The sequence below is a fragment of the Crocuta crocuta genome, unplaced genomic scaffold, assembly GCF_008692635.1.
Source record: "Crocuta crocuta isolate KB4526 unplaced genomic scaffold, BGI_CrCroc_1.0 scaffold118, whole genome shotgun sequence".
NCBI classification, from domain to species: Eukaryota; Metazoa; Chordata; class Mammalia; order Carnivora; family Hyaenidae; genus Crocuta; species Crocuta crocuta.
The window spans coordinates 4,178,561-4,197,053 of NW_027551558.1; the positions used below are offsets into that span (position 1 = coordinate 4,178,561).

The 18,493-nt window shown below is 40.3% G+C and overlaps 1 protein-coding gene across 1 annotated transcript in view; it reads right to left on the reverse strand.

The window, feature by feature from the left end:
• The window catches only part of TMEM182 (transmembrane protein 182), a 54,389-nt gene that overhangs the window by 6,927 nt on the left and 28,969 nt on the right, over window positions 1-18,493 (reverse strand). Inside the window, exon 4 of the mRNA XM_077749151.1 lies at window positions 9,549-9,686. Within this exon, the coding sequence (XP_077605277.1) occupies window positions 9,549-9,686 (138 nt within the window). The remainder of the gene's footprint in view (window positions 1-9,548; window positions 9,687-18,493) is intronic.

The following is an 18,493-nucleotide window of genomic DNA, read 5'->3' on the forward strand; positions in this document are numbered from 1 at the left end:
TCAACCATGTTGTACATGTGTTAGCCGTTCCCAGCTCTTTACTGCTGAGCACTATTCCATTGTAGGAATAGACCACATTTTGCTTATCCATTTATCTATTGGTGACCACTTGGGTTCTTTCTAGGTCTTGACTATACTGAATTAAGCTACTATGAATATTTTGGTTTATGATGCTCCAATTCAAACATAGAATCCTGAAGTGATGGCTACATTTCCTTAGACAAATGGTTTTGAAGAAAGAAATTGGCAACAATATCTTTTTATGACCTTATGCCCATACCTTTTTATGATCTTATATGAATATCTTTTTATGATCTTATGCCAGACTGGTAAGATGATGCTGGGCTTACAGATGCCATGGCAGTGACCTGGGTGTGCCTGCTCAGGCTTTCCTCCACACCCCTCATTAGGAACCAGAATGCCACCCCCCGACATCTTTGTTTTCTGGGACTCCTTTGGAAAGACAGTTGCCCCTCAGGTATCTAGGAAGCAGTGTTAGCCTTTAACTTAGAGGCTATACAAGTACAACCAAGGAGAAAGAGGTAGACCCTTCCTGAGAATGGGCAAGAGTTTAACTTCTGGGGATGGAATAACGGTGCTCCTTCAGGATATGGATGACACTGGAGTCTATAAGTATCATGTGATTTGGGCCCCACATTCATAAAGGACTTTGGATAATATCTGCAATTAAAACATTTATGTGTTTTAAAAAGAGATAGTATTAATGTATAATATGTAAACACTTAAAATGCCTTAATATTTGTAAACCAGTTTGGCATGTATTAACTTCTAATAGAATAGGAATCTTAAAAATTGCAGACCTTTCTCAACTTTTAAGAAACCCTATGTGTCAGGCTAAAGGAGGGAACAGGGGCATTTGCACAGGCTATTCTCACAGGTCCATTCCAGATCTAAAATGTATACTTATTTTTCTAAACATTATATGATAGGGAAAGGAAATTTTGCCAATTCTACATTTTCTAAAGAGTCATACCTGTCATTATATTCTAACATGTTTTTTTTAAACAGGTTTATTTTGAGAGAGAGGGGGCGGGAATGTGGGCAGGGGAAGGGCAGAGAGAGAGAGGAGAGCATCCCAAGCAGGCACCAGGCTGTCAGCACAGACCCCACACAGGGCTTGAAATCACAAACTATGAGATCGTGACCTGAGTCAAAATCAAGAGTTGGACACTTAACCTACTAAGCCACCAGGTGCCCTATAACATACATTCAAAGCACTCAAGTATCCATTAGTTTGTTCATTAAAAAGTTAGTTTTTCCAGGAAAATACATTAGAAGTTCTTACACATAATTTAAATTATACTTTTGTAATCTCCTTTACATTACTATGTTATTGCTTTCTCTTATAATTAAATTGTGCTCATTTTTTACATATCACACTTCAGAAATTTTGAAACTGTTAATGTATAATGATCAACCATAAAAAATTTCCATTCTTCATTTTCTCAGACTCACTTTCCATTGATTTTTCTCCAGTTTTCTGAGATAGCCTAATACCTTATATAGCTATAGTTTCCTGCCTGTATATTTTCATTACATCTATCTGATTTCCAAGTATTCATTGATGCCCACACTTCATCACACTACCGTCCAAATACATTAATTGTCCCCTCTCTTTCATTATCTAGCATCATGCTTTTATTTAGCCAACCAAACCTATATAATGTCTGTCAGATTTTCCAAATAATTATTACTTTCTTAGATTGGCATAATCATCATAGACCTTAAACATTCTGTGTACCCAATAGTCTATACTCTTTTGAGAAAGGGTTATTGATAGAGAATGATCATGAGGGTTTATCCATCCATACAACTCATTAGGGATTTCATCGGAAAGCAGGTTTTCATTTAACGCCACAGACATATTTACTCACAGTCACACTCACTAAGTAGGAAGTGGTTGAAGGACACAGGCCTGGATTCTGACTGCCCTGGTGTAAACCTGACCTCAAAGGTGTACAGGCTAGAAAGCTTTACACTTTACTAGCTGAGCAACCTTGAGCAAGTTCTGTACTTGTCTCTGCCTTGGTGTCTTTGCTGGTAAAATGGAGTGATGCAGGCACCTGCCACTGACAGCAGTCATGGGGACTGAATGGGAGTAAAGCACTTAGCAAGGTGCCCGGAATAGGACAAGCAGGTAACAAGCATGTTTTTGTTTTGTTATTATCCTTGTTTATATTGAGCTTTGGCATGAGCTCCTGCTAATAGCTAGAAAATATTATTCTCTGAAATCTTTAAAGCACCAGAGCTTCTCATATGACTGGGCTATTTCAGGACTGGCCAAGAGGCAAGAAGATAAACTGCCATGATGTCTTCCAGTTCTGAGATTTCAGAAGTGAGGGAGAGAGCCCATGTCTTACTGGAATTGTCCACCAGGTGGCACCAGTCACCCCACAGGCCCATCGCTGAACGTTTCAGAAAGGGTAACAGGTGAATCTAGACCTTTGCTCACTTCTATGTATTAAGGACATTTTCTTTTTCTTTTTTTTTTCTTTTTTAAAATTTTTATGTATTCATTTTTTAGTTTACATCCCAGTTAGTTAGCATATAGCACAATAATGATTCAGAAGTAGATTCCAGTGAGTCATCCCCTATAACACTCAGTGCCAATAAGTGTCTTCCTTAATGCCCCTTATCTATTTATCCCACCCCTCCATCCACAACCCCTCCAGCAACCCTCAGTTTGTTCTCTGTATTTAAGAGTCTCTTATGTTTTGTCCCCTCCTTTTTTTAAATATCACTTTTGCTTCCCTTGTATATATTAAGGACACTTTCTGCCTAAGCATCCAGTGAACAAACTTCTTGTCCTTCTCCAACAACCCTTTAGGTATAGAAATCTCTATGATAGACTCTTAGTATGTCAACCTGGTCATTCAGAGGAGTCTGTATCTAATGTGCTTCTCTTTACTACAAGTAAGTATAAAGGCGGGGGGGAGTCCTCAGAAAATACCTAAAATTTTTTAGTAATACAAGCAATATGCCTTACTCATGCACTACTTATTATTCTGAGCAAAGTGACTATTTGGGGGAAGGATGTGGAACAAAGTAGAATATTTGGAAAGAAACTAAGTCCCTTACAGAACTAAATTAATAGTAGATGTTAATGATACACATACTTTAAAGGAGAATGAAGTGATAGAAACTCATCCTGTCTTTCCACCATACCAACATCTACCCCCAAACCAGAGATATTTATAAACAGGAAAGAATCTTGCCACCCTACACATCTGCAAACTCCCTTTCTGTGTGGAAATTAATTATACCCCAAATACAATGACACATGAGTAAAAGCATTCCTTTGCTAGGCCTGTAGCTTTAGTTCTTGGAAGAAGCACACAGATACATTTCTAAAAAGGGATGGGGAGCAGTCATTCATGTTTGCAGTTCAAGGTTTTCCAGAAAGTCCCAGGAACGCCATTACCAAACTGACGTCTCATACCCTAGACCCGTCTGGGCAGCAGTGGAACGAGCACTCTGAGAGTCTCCAGTGAGGACATGTATGCACACATTCCTCTGGGGACCTGCCCCTTCACTGCAGCACCATATACCTCCCACAGTTGTGCCCTGTTTGAAACTGAGCCAGGACATGTCTGATCCAAACAGCCTGTCACACACATTCCAACTGTTAAGGCAATGTGGGGAAAATAAACGTTCAAAGAAGTGTCTGAGAAAGAAAGGTAATAAGGCTTTAAAGTATTTTTGTAAATGGAAATTCTTCAGAGTTCTTTCCTATTTAATATTGACTAAGGTTGACTTATTGTAGCACTTGATGTTTGAAATCATATAGAGGACATTAAAATTCCACACCAAAATTTGAAGGGAGGTCTTCCCACATTATAATAGTATCAGTGTCCAAAACAATACTTTCCTGAACAAATTCCCAAATGTTACAACTGAAGGCACAAAGCCAGGGTACAAAGCAAGTACTTCTAGCAACTATCACAGCAAGTACGAAGAAGGTACTTAGAAAGCAGATCTATTGTACTAAGCCTTTGACTGAGCAAAAGAGAAATCTAAGCTGCCATTCTGTATTTCATAAAAATCAGAGACACCAATTCTACTACAAAAAGTACATGTGGCTGATATATCAGCAACCTACAGTTTTCATTAGTCACCCTTTCCTCTCCTCCACTACTCACCTCCAACAGAACAGAGTTATGAGTAAAATGCTAAGTCCTGGACTTTCATAAAATAATTCTGTTCCCCACTGGGACATTATGCTTGTGATCCTCTCCTGAAAGCCTACCTCTGATGCACTTAGAAAGACCCAAAAGCTTTAGAAAACCCATTACAGCAAGTATTCGCTGGCCTTCCAGGTCTGTTCTGCTAACACAGAGGCCCCTTTGCTTGCTCAGGGTGAGCGGCTGTTTATAGCCTGGACCTCTCACAATATAGACATGGAGACAGCAGGTGCAAGCAGGGAGATGCATATGCCGTAAGTTTAGAACGCCTGCCTCTGGACCGTCAGCAATTCTTCCATAATCCCTTCCTGCCCATGGTCTTCTGTTTCCTCCACATACTCCTCTCACTCTGCTTTATCTGGAGGAAGACGTGAGAAGCAAGGTATGACACTGAGTGCTTCCTGGAAGCCACATGTGCAGTCTCAGCCAAAAAAAAAAAAAAAAAAAAAGAACATCTGAAATATGCCCCTTGGCTCTGTGACTGTGACCTATTTTTTCTAAGATTCAGGTGAAAAAGTACCTTGTAGTTGGCAACCATGACATTTGTCTTATCTCATATAGAAATAAATGTGCTTAACTGATGAGCTACTACAAATTCCATTGATCTTTTGAAAGAAAAAGGAAAACAAACTGCAAATCTGATTTCTTTCTGATTCAGTATTTTATGTTGTATTTTGGATTCCGAATCTTATACTCCCTTCATATCTACTCACCTTTCTGATGCTACTTTTTATTTTATTTTTTTTTAAATTTTTTTTAATGTTTTATTTATTTCTAGGAGAGAGGGAGACAGCCATGAGCAGGGGAGGGTCAGAGAGAGAGGGAGTCACAGACTGAAACAGGCTCCAGGCTCTGAGCTGGCAGTCAGCACAGAGCCCGTCGCGGGGCTCGAACCCACGAACCGCGAGATCATGACCTAAGCGAAAGTTGGACGCTCAACCGACTAAGCCACCCAGGCGCCCCCCGATGCTACTTTTTAAAGAGGCTTCACATCACTACACTTTTAGAAAGCACTATCCTCTGGATCCGAAGGGAGCAGGGATGAGCTTGGAGAGATGTGCTGCAGGCAGTTTATCCCACATGGCAAAGGATTTATACAACTCACCCCAACTCACTCAGTTTGTATCCCTGGTGACCAGTAACAGCTTGGGCAACACCTGTCTAGGTGAGGAGTATACCCTGTGGTCACGGAACAGGGCAGAAGTCAAACCACTACTTGGCCTCCAGGGGACTAATTGTTCCAAAAGTCCACTTAACGGCAGAGGTACCATTTACTTCCATTACTACTACCTGGGTCTAAAACAAGGGCTGCTAAATTTATGACTTACAAGAAGTCCCTGTAGTCTCACCAGCCTGAGGGTCCCACAAGGGATTTAGCCAAGTTTCAGAAGGTTTTCAGGGACCTCTACCCAGGAGGGACTGTCTAGCTCTACAATCAGCAGAAGAACATAATCTTACTTTGTCACTCAGGAAGAGGTGATTTCAATTACGAAAGAAAAATCTTTGTACCCTAACATGCTGCTAAAATACAGATTTCTAGTTTTTATGGCCTATCACCCAATGTCAGTGTCCCGGAACTTCCAGATCATGTCATTATTCTTTCCTGTTCACTTAGAAGTCTTACTCCTGCACAACAATTCCTGTATTGACGTCACTTTGCCCAGGCACCAGAAATATTCCGTGCCATCATAATTTCCCCCATGTAACCTGAATGTTTTCTAATGCCATGCCTACCCATTCTATCTTCTCCCGCATCTTTCCTGTCACCTCCAATATCACAGGGTTAGGAGAAGATAGGTGTCAGCCCCCTTTGGATCTGAAAGTTCTCTGGGAGTCCACATTAAAACAAATGTCAGCAACTGTGTAGGCTTGTAGTGTGCATGATGAGACTCACTGAAACAGGTTCTGTAGTATCACATCCTGACAGTCACCATGCATGTGGTTCCGACCTGAACCTCCTCAGGGAGCACGTGGCCAGAGCCTGCCTGAAGAGGAATCTGCCCAGATGCAAGGAGGGGCAACACATGCCCTCTCGTTTTGCTCTGAGCCTGTTGAGCCTGTTGACGGAGCAAGAGGAATACCATGGACCCCACCCCTTACTCACACCGACAACTGTGACATCAGCATGGCTCAGTCATGCATGGAATGCCCAAAAACAGTCTTCTTGCTAATGCCAAAGAGCCTTTCTACACGTACACACCCAGCAATGGCCATTTGGAATTTGGGTATCCCCTATCCTACAGTCATCTGTCCAAATAGAGAGAGACGGCAATCTTGTTTGTGGCATTGATGAAGCTGGCACAGCAACCCTGGGCCCAAGCTGCACCTGTCACTAACTGCCCCACAGAGCACAGAGCATTGGCACAGGGCAGCATGGGAGGCTCAGTTAGGCAAGGAATGATGAGGCCCGCAAAAAACAGAGAGATTCTAAACTATCAGGTGCATGGAATGAGATCTCTTCATTTTGAAACTATAACATCCTTTCCAAAGAAAGCATTATAAATTCAATTCAGTTTAACTCAGTAGATGATTATATGCATGGGGCCATATTAAGTGTGGCACACAAAAATCTGGCTGGCCCAAAACCCTAGTGTTTACTACATGTTTTCCTAGTGTTCATATAGCATAACATGTAAGTTTCCATCTTCAGCTTTGAAAGGATAAGTTGCTTATTAACATTACCTGAGAATGTTAATAATAGACAATGAAAAAATTTTACAAATTCTTCTATTAAAGTACTCAAGCTTCAGGATAATTTATCGGCCCCATAACTGCCTTAACAAAACTGTGCTTCATTGTGGAAATTGCCACTAGACCATAAACTTTCGTTATTCTTGAAAACATCACTTTTTCTGCCCAAGGTAATGAAATAAACAGTAATATTTTGTCCCATCCAACAGAATAATCCCTCTGTGTTCTTGGAAAACAAATGGCCTTACACAAACACTAAAGAATTCTGCCATGAAGGAAATTAAAAGTTAAATTTTAAAGGAACTGTTCTCATAATTGTCCAGTTCAGTTGCTTTCAGAATGGACCCCAGAATACCATGGACACTTCTCAATTCCCAGGGGGTTTTGCATGAAGACTTGGCAAGGAGGACCTCAGCCCCATACCAACATACAGCAAAAATTCATCAGAAAAAGAAATCCCACAGGCCATAAGCATAGGAGTACATATCCAAGGCTTTACCTCCCTACAGAGTTCTTAGCCAAATATGATCCTTTAGATATACTATTTTCTGGCACAATTTAAAAATGACCAACATTTTGTTTTCAAAAGCACTAAGCATACACAGAGATGCATAATTCTTTTATCAGAATGAACCAAGAATGAGAGCATTTCTGAGCCTAAAACAACTGCACTGTCCATAATATGTACTAAACCAATGCTATTACAGTTAACCCTTGAACAATGCAGCATTAGGAGCGCTGACCTTACGTGTAGTTGAAAATCTGCCTATATTTTTTAACTTCCCTAGGAATAATAGCCTACTCTTGACCAGAAGTCTTACTCATAACAGTTGATTAACACATACTTTGTATATATGTTTTATACTGTATTCTTACAGTAAAGTAAGCTAAGAATATAATATGTCATTAATAAAAGCATAAGGAAGAAAATACATTTATAGGACTACACTGTATTTATAAAAAAGAGTCTGTGTGTAAGTGGACCCACACAGTTCAAACTATATTGTTCAAGGGTCAACTAGCTGTACATATTTCCCTTATTGGAAAAGATGAAAAATAAAAGCAAGGAATGAGAAGAAACAAATATTTACACACTCTGGCAGACAGCTGTTATTTCTGGGAAGACCATGAAAAAATATAAACCTTCACTAGACCGTTTAATGAAGCAAACGTAGAATGTGCTTTTCCCTTCTTCCTTGGGGGGGGAAAATATTTGGCTCAGAAAATGGTCAGTTTTAAGACCTATAAGGGGTTTGGTCTTTTGGAATTATGAATTAAAGAAAGGACATCATAAATTATGATACTGACAAGAAAGAAGCCCAACACAAAATGTCACACATTGTATGAATCCATTTATATGAAACTTCCAGAACAGACAAACTCATAGAAACAGAAAGTAGATGATTGCTTACTTCAGGCCAGAAGGAGGAAAGGAGGGGAGATGATGAGGTCTCTTTGCGAGGGAATAAAAATATTTGGGAATCAGAGAGTGGTAATATTTGCACAACTCTGGAAACATACTAAAAAACACTGCATTGTATACCTTGAAAAGGTAAATTTTGTGAGGAAATTCAGGCCCTTGAAAACAAGCTCCTTGAAAAACCAGCGAGGAAAAGAATTGAATATAAGACCAAAGAATGACAGAATGGGTTAAAGAGAACTCTGATTTGATGAGGTTTTTTTTTCTTTTTTGAGCTCTTTGAACAGAAGATCTGTATCTGATTATTCTTTTTTATTCTTGCTACAGAATTAAGTACAATGCTGTGTAAGAAGTGTGCTCAAAGGAACTGTGTGAATTGGCCATCGATTTAATGATGATAGAACACATGACAAGCTGTCTCTGAAATGATTTAGAGACGACAAAGCTATCCATTCTGTCCCTTTACTGTCACTACCATTTCCTACAGAAACACGTTGTCCTTCTTACCTGACGTTACAGCGTAGCCCAGTCTTGTGCAATTTGGTCTTACTCGTGGTAAAGTTTGTCTAATTTTCTAGAACTGTTATCTTTATAAATCACCTATGCACTTATATTTTCATATTAGTGTTCTGGCTTTTACCTCTCAAGTAAATGAAAAAGATGTAACATTCACCAGATACACCCAATTATTTTTCTATTTGTGCTATGATCACCATAAGCAGGCATTAAAAAGACTAGTTGGAAAGCCAGCTAAAACAAACACAGGCTTTGCCAGGGAGAGAATGTGTTTCGCTAATGCCCATGAACCACAACTAAGAAAACTGAATGGTGACATTGTAGAAAGAGATGCTTTTTACCTGTGATAAATAAATCACGCAGGTTTGTAATATCATCAGGGGGCTATCTCTTTAAAATCACACAGAAAAGTTCACCCACATGGTGATGTTAAAAGGAGACATGTTATGACCCCATTTTACTGAGAGAAAGTAAACAGGTTAATTCCCTTCTAGTGCCCTCTTCATACAATATGGATACAGGGAGCAGATGCTGTGGAGCACCCGGGAAATGCAGTCTCCAGAGAAGGGTGTGCATGTCGTGGGCGCTCAGGAAATACTGCGTATGAATATCATTGTGTTACCACTACGAGAAGCCTGAAATCTGAAACTAGAAAAGGAGAAAATGAAGATATGGAGGAAAACCATCGCTGGAAATTGCACCCTTTGCGCAGCACATACCTGCAGCAATGTACCCGCCTCCGCCGGCTTTATAGAGAACGTGGCTCGCGAAGGGGGCTGCACAGATGATCAGAAAGCTCGCGGTCACTACGACGACGACCCCCAGAAGCATCAGGACTGCCCAGAAACCACGGTAAACTAGAGACCCGGGGGTGGGGTGAAGGAGAAAAGAAAAACACACTTAGATTGTGAACACTGCTTTAGATGGTACCACCCAGTTTCTTTCCTCTTTATTGTTCTGATTTCAGCCACAGCACTGCTGGGCGCAATCCCAAGCCACAGGTCCCGACTTGGATTCAAGGAAACCTCACTAGATAACTCTGTACTCAATGATTTCGACCTTCAGTTCACCCGTGTTCGGCATTTGCGCCGCACACACGCTCATTATATTCTAGGAGCTCATTTTCCTGAACACATTTTCCATTTTAGAAGTGGAGATATTCCAAAACTCTGGAAAGAGTACCCTTGAGTAAGTAATTGGGTCACAGATAGGGTTCCATACCAAACATACAAAGACATGAAAACGCATCACGTTTACAAATATGGCCTCTTACCACCACTATAATTCACTAGAAGGTAATAATCACTCCAATCCCGTAAAAGAAAAGTATACTTCTATTAAAATTGTGATGCCATTGGAAAGTAGTCTTCAGGTAATAAAAATAGCAAGTAAAACCAAAAATAAAAGTTTGTACAGACTGAGATTTTAAATCAGGTTTATTTAAGGCACACTATTTTCTACCAATATTTTTTCTTAGAAAGACTCAAAATGAGAACTTAGAGTAATCTCTTATGCCTGGACCAGCAAGGCTGAATTAATGGGTGCAGCTGGTGATAAATGGGTTTTGGGTTTGGTGATACATAGTAATCAAATACAGAGGAATTCTAATGATCATTTTTGAGCAGGATAATTACCGATCTATTAAACAAATTCATCATTTCCCAAGGGCTAAAACACTAAAATAAGTACCTTTTGGTATAAATGAGAGAAAGCTCCATAAAACACATTAGTCAAGTTACCTTTTTTCATGAAAATATAGACTTGATATAAGAAAGCAGAAAAAGAAAAAAAAGAGTTTTCTCCACAAGCCCACCTGGCAAGGAAAAAACATGTCCATCAGCTGAAATCTTATAGAAAAGAGGATGGGACGATGGAAATTTGCGGGGAGAAGGCACTGCAGTTAAATGGGAAAGGCAGGCTGCACATTTTGTGTGGCCACCTCTGAAAGACAGGGGTGAAATGCCGGTTTGTACCCCTCGTGCCCATGCTGTTCACTTGACAGTGGCTTCCAGGTCTGCAGTGTAGGAGGATTCTATGGCTGCATTCGGGCTCTGCAGGCAGCCACGCAGTGGAGAAGGACTGATCATTTTTGAGCGTGGGAAGAGTGGCAGACTGTGAGCCAAACGTGTGCTGTCCAGGTTCTACCAGAATTTGCTGGAGAATTGGCAAGATTCGCAGTTTACATTTTCATTCATTCACACACACACAGACACACACACACACAGACACACACACACACACACACACACACAAATATCCCTTCACACTGGTGAGCCTCACATTTATATGTGATAGGTTCTGTGGCAAGTGCTAGGGGTGAAAACGTGAATAAGAGGCAGGCCAGGGAATAAGAAGCCCATTCAGTAGTTCCCCTGATCATGACTAAAACGTGGACCCACAAGGCAAATAACTATCTGAGGAGTTAGAAATGTAAACAGTAAGTAGCAAGTGGATTAAGGAGAGAAGTTCAGCCTAAGGAAAGATAAAATTGGCTACAAAGTGTTTTCTGAGTTCTTCCTTTTTTTTTTTTTTTTTTTTTCCCTCTTCCTAGATTGGGCCTGAAGACAAGCCAGATTTGGAACTTTGTAAAAGGTGCAAACAGAAAACAAAAATGAAAACAAAAACAAAAACAAAACCCATAGTTACGATCATCATTCTGGCTAAATCAGAAGGAAACGGGGTCCCTGTGAGCCAGAGTACAAGGATAGTCCCAGTGTTGAATTCTTTTTTTTCTCCTAGTCCTGCCCTCAAGGCTTCAGAAGTAGATCTGCACGGCTACCCCAGGGAGGCATGGACACTTAAGATCCCAAGTGATGATTTAACCCTTTGGCTATAAGAATGAGAAAAAGGGACCCCAATTTGTAAGGAATGAGGTAACCACTGCTGTAGGTTTTCTCTTTTCTTGTGCTGCTTTGCACTGTACTACAGTTGCATGGAACTGGGCTATGGCTCAGGAGGCCAAAACTCAGAAAACCCTAATCTTTCCAGCCAGAAAAACTGGAAACGTGGGCCTTGGAAGCCTGAGGGTGTGGGAGAAACCCCACAAATGAGAGAGACCCAAAGAAGAGAATGTCTAATTCTGGGTTTGAACCTACAGCAGTGATGAGCTTACTCCCCAAGCTGTGCATGTGCAGAAAATGCCCAGAGCAGTTCAGTGAAGGCTTTGAGAACAAATTACAGTATCAAAACCACCCAAGTACCAGAGCCCTGAGTGGCACATGCCCCAGGCAGACCCAAACAGCATAGCAAAGGCTTTGAAATTGACCTTGCAAAGACTACCACAGAAGTAAAGGACAGACATGCAGGTGGATCGCCCCTTTAAACAACAAATCAATGTTCTCCAGAGGGTTTTTTACAATATGCAAAGTCTAGCAATATAATGCAAAATGTCTAGGCTATAACCCAAGTCACTTGATACACTAACGTTCATGAAAATCTGACCAATTCTCAAAGGAATGAGCAATCAGCAGATGCCAACCTAAAGATGGTTCAGATGTGTCAATTCTCATACAGACATTAAAGCAGCTAAGCAGCTACTCCATTTGCTATGAACCAAGGTAAACACTGTTGAAATGAATAGAAAAATAGAAATTCTTAGAAGAGATAAAAATAATAAATTGAAGTAAAAAATATAATATCTGAAATTTAAAATCCATGAAATGAACTCAATAGCAAAATGGAGATGAAAATGAAGCAGGCAAAACTTGAAGACAGAGCAGTAGAAATTATCCCAATTGGAAGAACAGAAAGAAAAGCAATTGAAACCAAAAATGGCTAAGGTCTCAGAGATGTGGGAGACAATATCAAAAGATGTCACATTTGTGACACTGGAATCCCTAAGGAAGAGCCAGACAATGTTGGTACAGAAAGAACATTCATCGAAATAATGCCTGAAAACTTCCCGGACTTGTTTAGATAACAGAAACTCAACAAACTCCAAAAGGAATAAACAAACAAACAAACAAAAATTAGCCCAGACACAGAATAAAATCACAAAATAAAAATCAGAAAAACATAGATAAAGAAAAGAATTTTGAACATAGTCACAGGCAGGTTGGGGGAGGGGAAGGGGATGGCATATTAAATGCAGGAGAACAGTAATGCAAGGACCACAGTTTCTTATGAGATATGACAGAGGCCAGTAGACAGTAGAACATCTTCAAGGTGCCAAAAGAAAAGAACTATCAACCTCAAATTCTGTTTCTAGGAAAGATACCTTTGAGGGATGAAGGTGACTTTATCAAAGCAGACCTATTCAATACGGACATTCGAAAATGGATTTCTTTAGGTTGAAAGAAATGATGCCAGGGTTCACTTGAAACTTCAGGGATAAAGGAAGTGAAACAGAAAAGGTGAATATCTGCATAAATGTAGTCTCGTATTTTTCTCATCTTAATTTCTTTAAAATATACCTGCCTGTTGAAATACAAAAATATATTATCAGCAAAATATGGTAAAGAAGTAAAGCTTTTGGAATCAGAGAAACCTGAGTATTTACCATTTCCATGTGATATAACCAGTTACTTAAGGTTCCTGAACCTCTATCTCTTCTCTAAAATACAGATGTTTGTATCCATCCTTTACAGTTACTGGAGGAATTATTAATGATGTATGTGAAGTGTGTGACATACAACAAGAGATCAACGAATGGCATTTATTTTGTCATTGCTTTTATTCACATTATTATTTAAATTGCATCAACACTATGCAGCAGGTGGTACTGTGTTCAGTAACAGGAAAAGTGAATTACTTCCCTCAGAGATGCTTGCATACTGCTTTTAGGTACCATCGATGCTTGGAAATCCCTTTCATTTACCACACAGGGTGCAGTAGGGAAGTTGTGTTTGACCAAGCTCTCTCATACCGTCTTCCTTGGGAAGTTTCCTTGTCCCCTAACCTCCAAGAAGGCACTGGCCATGTTTTATAACATGCGACTGTATTTCTAAATACACGGAATACAAACAAATGGAGTCAGACACCGAACAAAAGACAGCTCAGACATGGTGACTTCGGATCCATGCCTGATGATAACTGACGTTTTGTAAAGATGAGTTGGACTCATCAGAGTGATCCCTGGAGAACTGGAAAATTAGATACCTGAGGTGATTAGTAGAGGGTTGAAGTTAAAGGAAGCACTGGTCGCTGGGTCCAGAAGAGCCACATGCGGCAAGAAGTCAGGCATTATGACTCGGGCCACAGAGAGAGAGGGCAGAAACAGCATGACATGCCTCTCCACAGAGAAGAGCAGAGGAACTGAAAGAAGGAGAGGAAGTACCTGGCGAGGCACAGAGAGAAAGAGAGCAAGACAAAAATGTGGATAAATGCTCCCCAGAGCTGCTGCCAGGTCCTGTCCTGTTGTTTGCTCTCACAAAATAGCCTGACTTTTGATTCTGAGTCCCCTGTAAAAGGCAAGAATGACAGATCTGTATTTGAGGGAAGGGGAACCTCAGGCCTGAAGAGTTGTGACTATACCGAAATTGCTTCCAAGTGTGTGTCTTGATTGCAGTCACTGTGTGCTTTAGTTTTCTACTTGTGCTTCAGCATTCAAAAGTACGTAACTTCAAGCCTATTGCAAAATGTTTTGGAACTTCCTGTTCCTTGGCTAATTATATCACTTACTTTGCATATGTGGCACACTTTGATTCCAGAATTAAAATGTTCACCCATAATTAAGAATCATCTTGCAGAATTGGGTAGAGTTTTTTACTGTCTGAAGTAAAACTGAGGTGATCAGAGAAACTTCAACATAAAATGAATGAAGTATATGTGTTTTGGGAGTCAAACATGATATTGGGGCCCTTCCACGTACTAACTTGTGTGACGCTGAAGGACCACAGTTTTCTTAGATGGAAAACAATATCCTTCACATAAGTTTATAGAAAGAGTTGAGAAAATATAAGAAAAGTAGCTACATGCAGTAAGTACTCACGTACATTTGCTATTACTATTATTAATGAATATTCACCCAGTAATAATAAAATGTCAACAATATAGTTAACACATAAAAGACATCTACTAATCTCATAGATCCAGAATGGACAAGATTTCAGTTTTAATATAGCTACACCTTTCGAATTTTGGCAGGGAGTGTGTTTTTGTTTGATTAGTAGTTTGTATTGTTTAAGGCTCCTAGATTGTGAATGTATCTCAGGGATCACTTAGTTTTTTTCCTTGTTCCTTATATGAGCCCATAAAAACTGTGAAGTTTTGTCTTTGAAAGCTTTAGACTGTGCCAAGTGAAAACATCTCTAAAATCCATTTGTACTATTAAGTACAATTCAATGCTTAACTTAACCCATATTGGATTTCTATTAATTCCTGTTAGAACATGAAGCAAGATGTACAATGTAAATAGATTTACATGTAATCTATATCATCACAATTTGGATTAATTAAAGGGAAGCTTCATCTGAATCTGTGAAAGTCCAGAATAAATGACTATTTTCAAAGCAATGGAGTTCTGTTGATTCTAAATAAATTGGTGAATTGACCTAACAAAGTGCTTCTTGTTCAAGTGTTGTAATGAGGATGAGTAGTAATTAGTGTAACAACAGATGTTTTAGAAATGGTTCTTCTAGAGTATTCAGCTGATTTTCTTAAAGAGATGAAGTTTTTACCCTGACGGTATTACTTGCACTACTAATTTACTTAGTAACTTCATCTTTGTAGATCTAGGTTAAAAATCATCAGCCTGGGGTATGCTGAAATGTCATGTCACTATATTCTGTGTATGTCACTTCATATTTTTTTTATCATATTTTCACTCATATACAATATTTTCTAGCTTTCATTTGAGGACTATCCTGTTGCTTTCCAATGGAGAAAAGAGACAAGTCATTAGAGACTGCTTAGCGTGTTGAATAAGAGTATATGGAACGCAAAACTATGTTCACAATGTGTTTTACTTATAAAAAGTACGTAACATAAAGAGTATTAACTGCGTTGAAAGTTCAAATTTCAGACTGAAACATATACCAAGAGGAGCTCATATCTTGGGTATACCTAAAGGCCAAATTCCAAAATGATATTAATTAGGAACTGAAACATCCTTAATTAATTAGGAACTAAGCATCCTTCAGGGAGGAAACATAAAAATCACCTGAAACCGTAGGACAATGAAGGCCGTGAGATAAAGTGGACTGTTAACTGTGCACGTCAGTATGTGTGCATATGTATGAGTATGTGGGGAGGAGGGTATGGGGTGTGTGTGTGGGGGGGTGTACACATTTGCACATGTGTGCAGGTTCCCACAGACCACAGACAGTAAGCTGATGGCAGAATTGGCATCTGTTCTGAATTCCATCTAGAAAAATAAAAACCCTACAGTATTTTTTTTCCACTAAGAACATAATAAAATATACTAAAACTCATTAATTTTGATGCTAGAGCAACCAGAAGTTTTAATTCTGGATTATTTTATAAGAAGCTCCATTCCAAGACATTCACATCCATCCAGTAATTCAAGCCAGCATCTTACAAGGGACCGCAAAGAGAGACCTGCCAGGCTTGCTTGGCAAATGGGTGTGTTGTTGACAACTATAAGTCACTTAATTTAGCAAACATATTTTCTATGGCTGTCTCGGCACCAAAAAGTGCTAGAGTAAGACACATCTCTTGCCCTCACAAGTTCAGTCCAGTGATGGAAAAACAGGTATGACAGGTGTGATAGGTGCCCTAGCAGAGGTATTCATGGAATATCACAGAGCCAGACAGACCACTGCCCAGAGAATCACTATTTCAGGGCTGAATGGTAATGAGTAAAGCCTTACAGTTCTGATTCTAGTTGAACTGTCAGAAGGCAAGACAGAGGTCAGTCTCATCACAGGAGGAAAGTTCCAGGGATCAGGAAATAGAAAGCAGCTCCCTGCAGCTGCTTCCCATATGGATGAAGGGAACAGAAAACGAGGGACAGAAAGGTAGTCAGGGCCTCATGGGCCATTCAGCAAGTTAGTCCTTGTCATACTACTCCTAAGGAGCCCCAAAGGTCAGCTATCAGAAATTATAGCCACACTTGTATCAAAATACTGCTCCTATAGCTGTCCAGAGTCAAACTGGCAGGAAGAAGACTAGAAGAAGGAAACTAGTTAGGAAGTTACTATAGTAATCCAAGTGGGGCCTAAAGCCAGGCGGTCGGGATAGAGAGGAAACAAGCTTTACTGAGAAGCTTTGTTACAGGAGGTGAGAAACCGGCAAGAATGAAGGCTGTTCTTCATGGATTTTTCCTTTGCATGCGGGAGCAGTTTGTTCTGTTAAGATAGTAACAAATCTCCTCTCGATTTTGTAATATTATAATGTACACATGAAACCTTCTTCCACACAGAGTAGAGAGGGGAAAGTCAACCCACATGATCACAGTTCCAAATTCATAGTGTTTTGATAAATTATTTTGTTGTGTATATAAAAATGTAAATATTGTATTTGCAGTTTAAAGACAAACTTAAGTGTTATTCATTTTTTAAAACTTGCTATCTTGCCTCAGACACCTCACAGAGCTAGTTCATAAAGCTAATCCTATGTTTCGACACATCCTCAAGCACACAGTGTGAAGTGCTATAAAATGTTTTATAAGAAGCCAAAACAAAACACACCACCACCCCCCCCCACCATCGTCAGCAGCAAATGAGAACCTCCAGCATATGTTGCCATAGCTTTAGGCAAGACGCTTCTGTTACACAGGCCAGCAAGCCTGTCCTGCCTCTCTCCATACACTACTGGTCTTGGCAGCATTGGGCAGCTCTAAAAATACAGTCCTGCCTTCACCAAAGCAGAAGGACAGGCTGTACAGTGTGTCCGCGTCTGGGCTCTGCAACTGCGGACGTGCCAAGTCACGTGCTCTGCACGGTCCATTGATTTTTTTTTTCTGAACAAAAAGAACATTGAAAAGCCTGATGGAGTTTTTTTACTTCCCTACTGTAAACGCAGGCAGTGAAGGAATAGCTGAGAGGGAAGGCTGTCTTGACCAGGAGGGGCAGAGGCCTCACCTTCTGTGCTGGCTGTGACCTTGGGAAAGTCCCTGAAGCAGAAGCATGGGTTTCTTCATGTGGTTTCGTGGGCTTTCCAGACTGGAGGGTGCCTCTAAGGTCACTATCTTGTTTCTCCTCCTGATGATCTTAGGGGGTAGGAAGGGAGGCTTGCCGGGTGCTGGGTTTGGCAGTGTCACAGGTAGACGTGGTGGTGGCCGCAGTGACAAGGGTACTAGCACAGTGTGGCTTGATACAGAAGCAGCCAGAATACTTAAGTCACAGCGATGAGGAACTGAGGCACTCAGAAGTGAGGTGAAGGGGATCAGGATGTGTCACCCCAAAATATGCCACTTTGAGTAGGGACTATCTTGAGCTGGCAGCAAATAAGAATCAGTTCATGCAGAAAGAAACCTGTGGGGGCTTTTCCTCATCCTACTAAAAGCAGAAACTTGTGAGATATCAAGTCTGCTCTTCCAGGGGAGTTTTATCGCCATGAAAGAGACAGCAAGTCAGCACCAAGACGGGTCTCCAAACACATCTACTAAAGTACCCTTGCTGTCCATCAGTTTCTCCCGGATGGTTCCTGGTCACTATCCTACAGTTTACCACCACTACCACCGCTAGCCCAAACCCCTTTTCCTCTGTCTTGTCACATCACCACATTCATGTTCTTTGCTAAGAAGGCTTATCTGCTTCTTTGG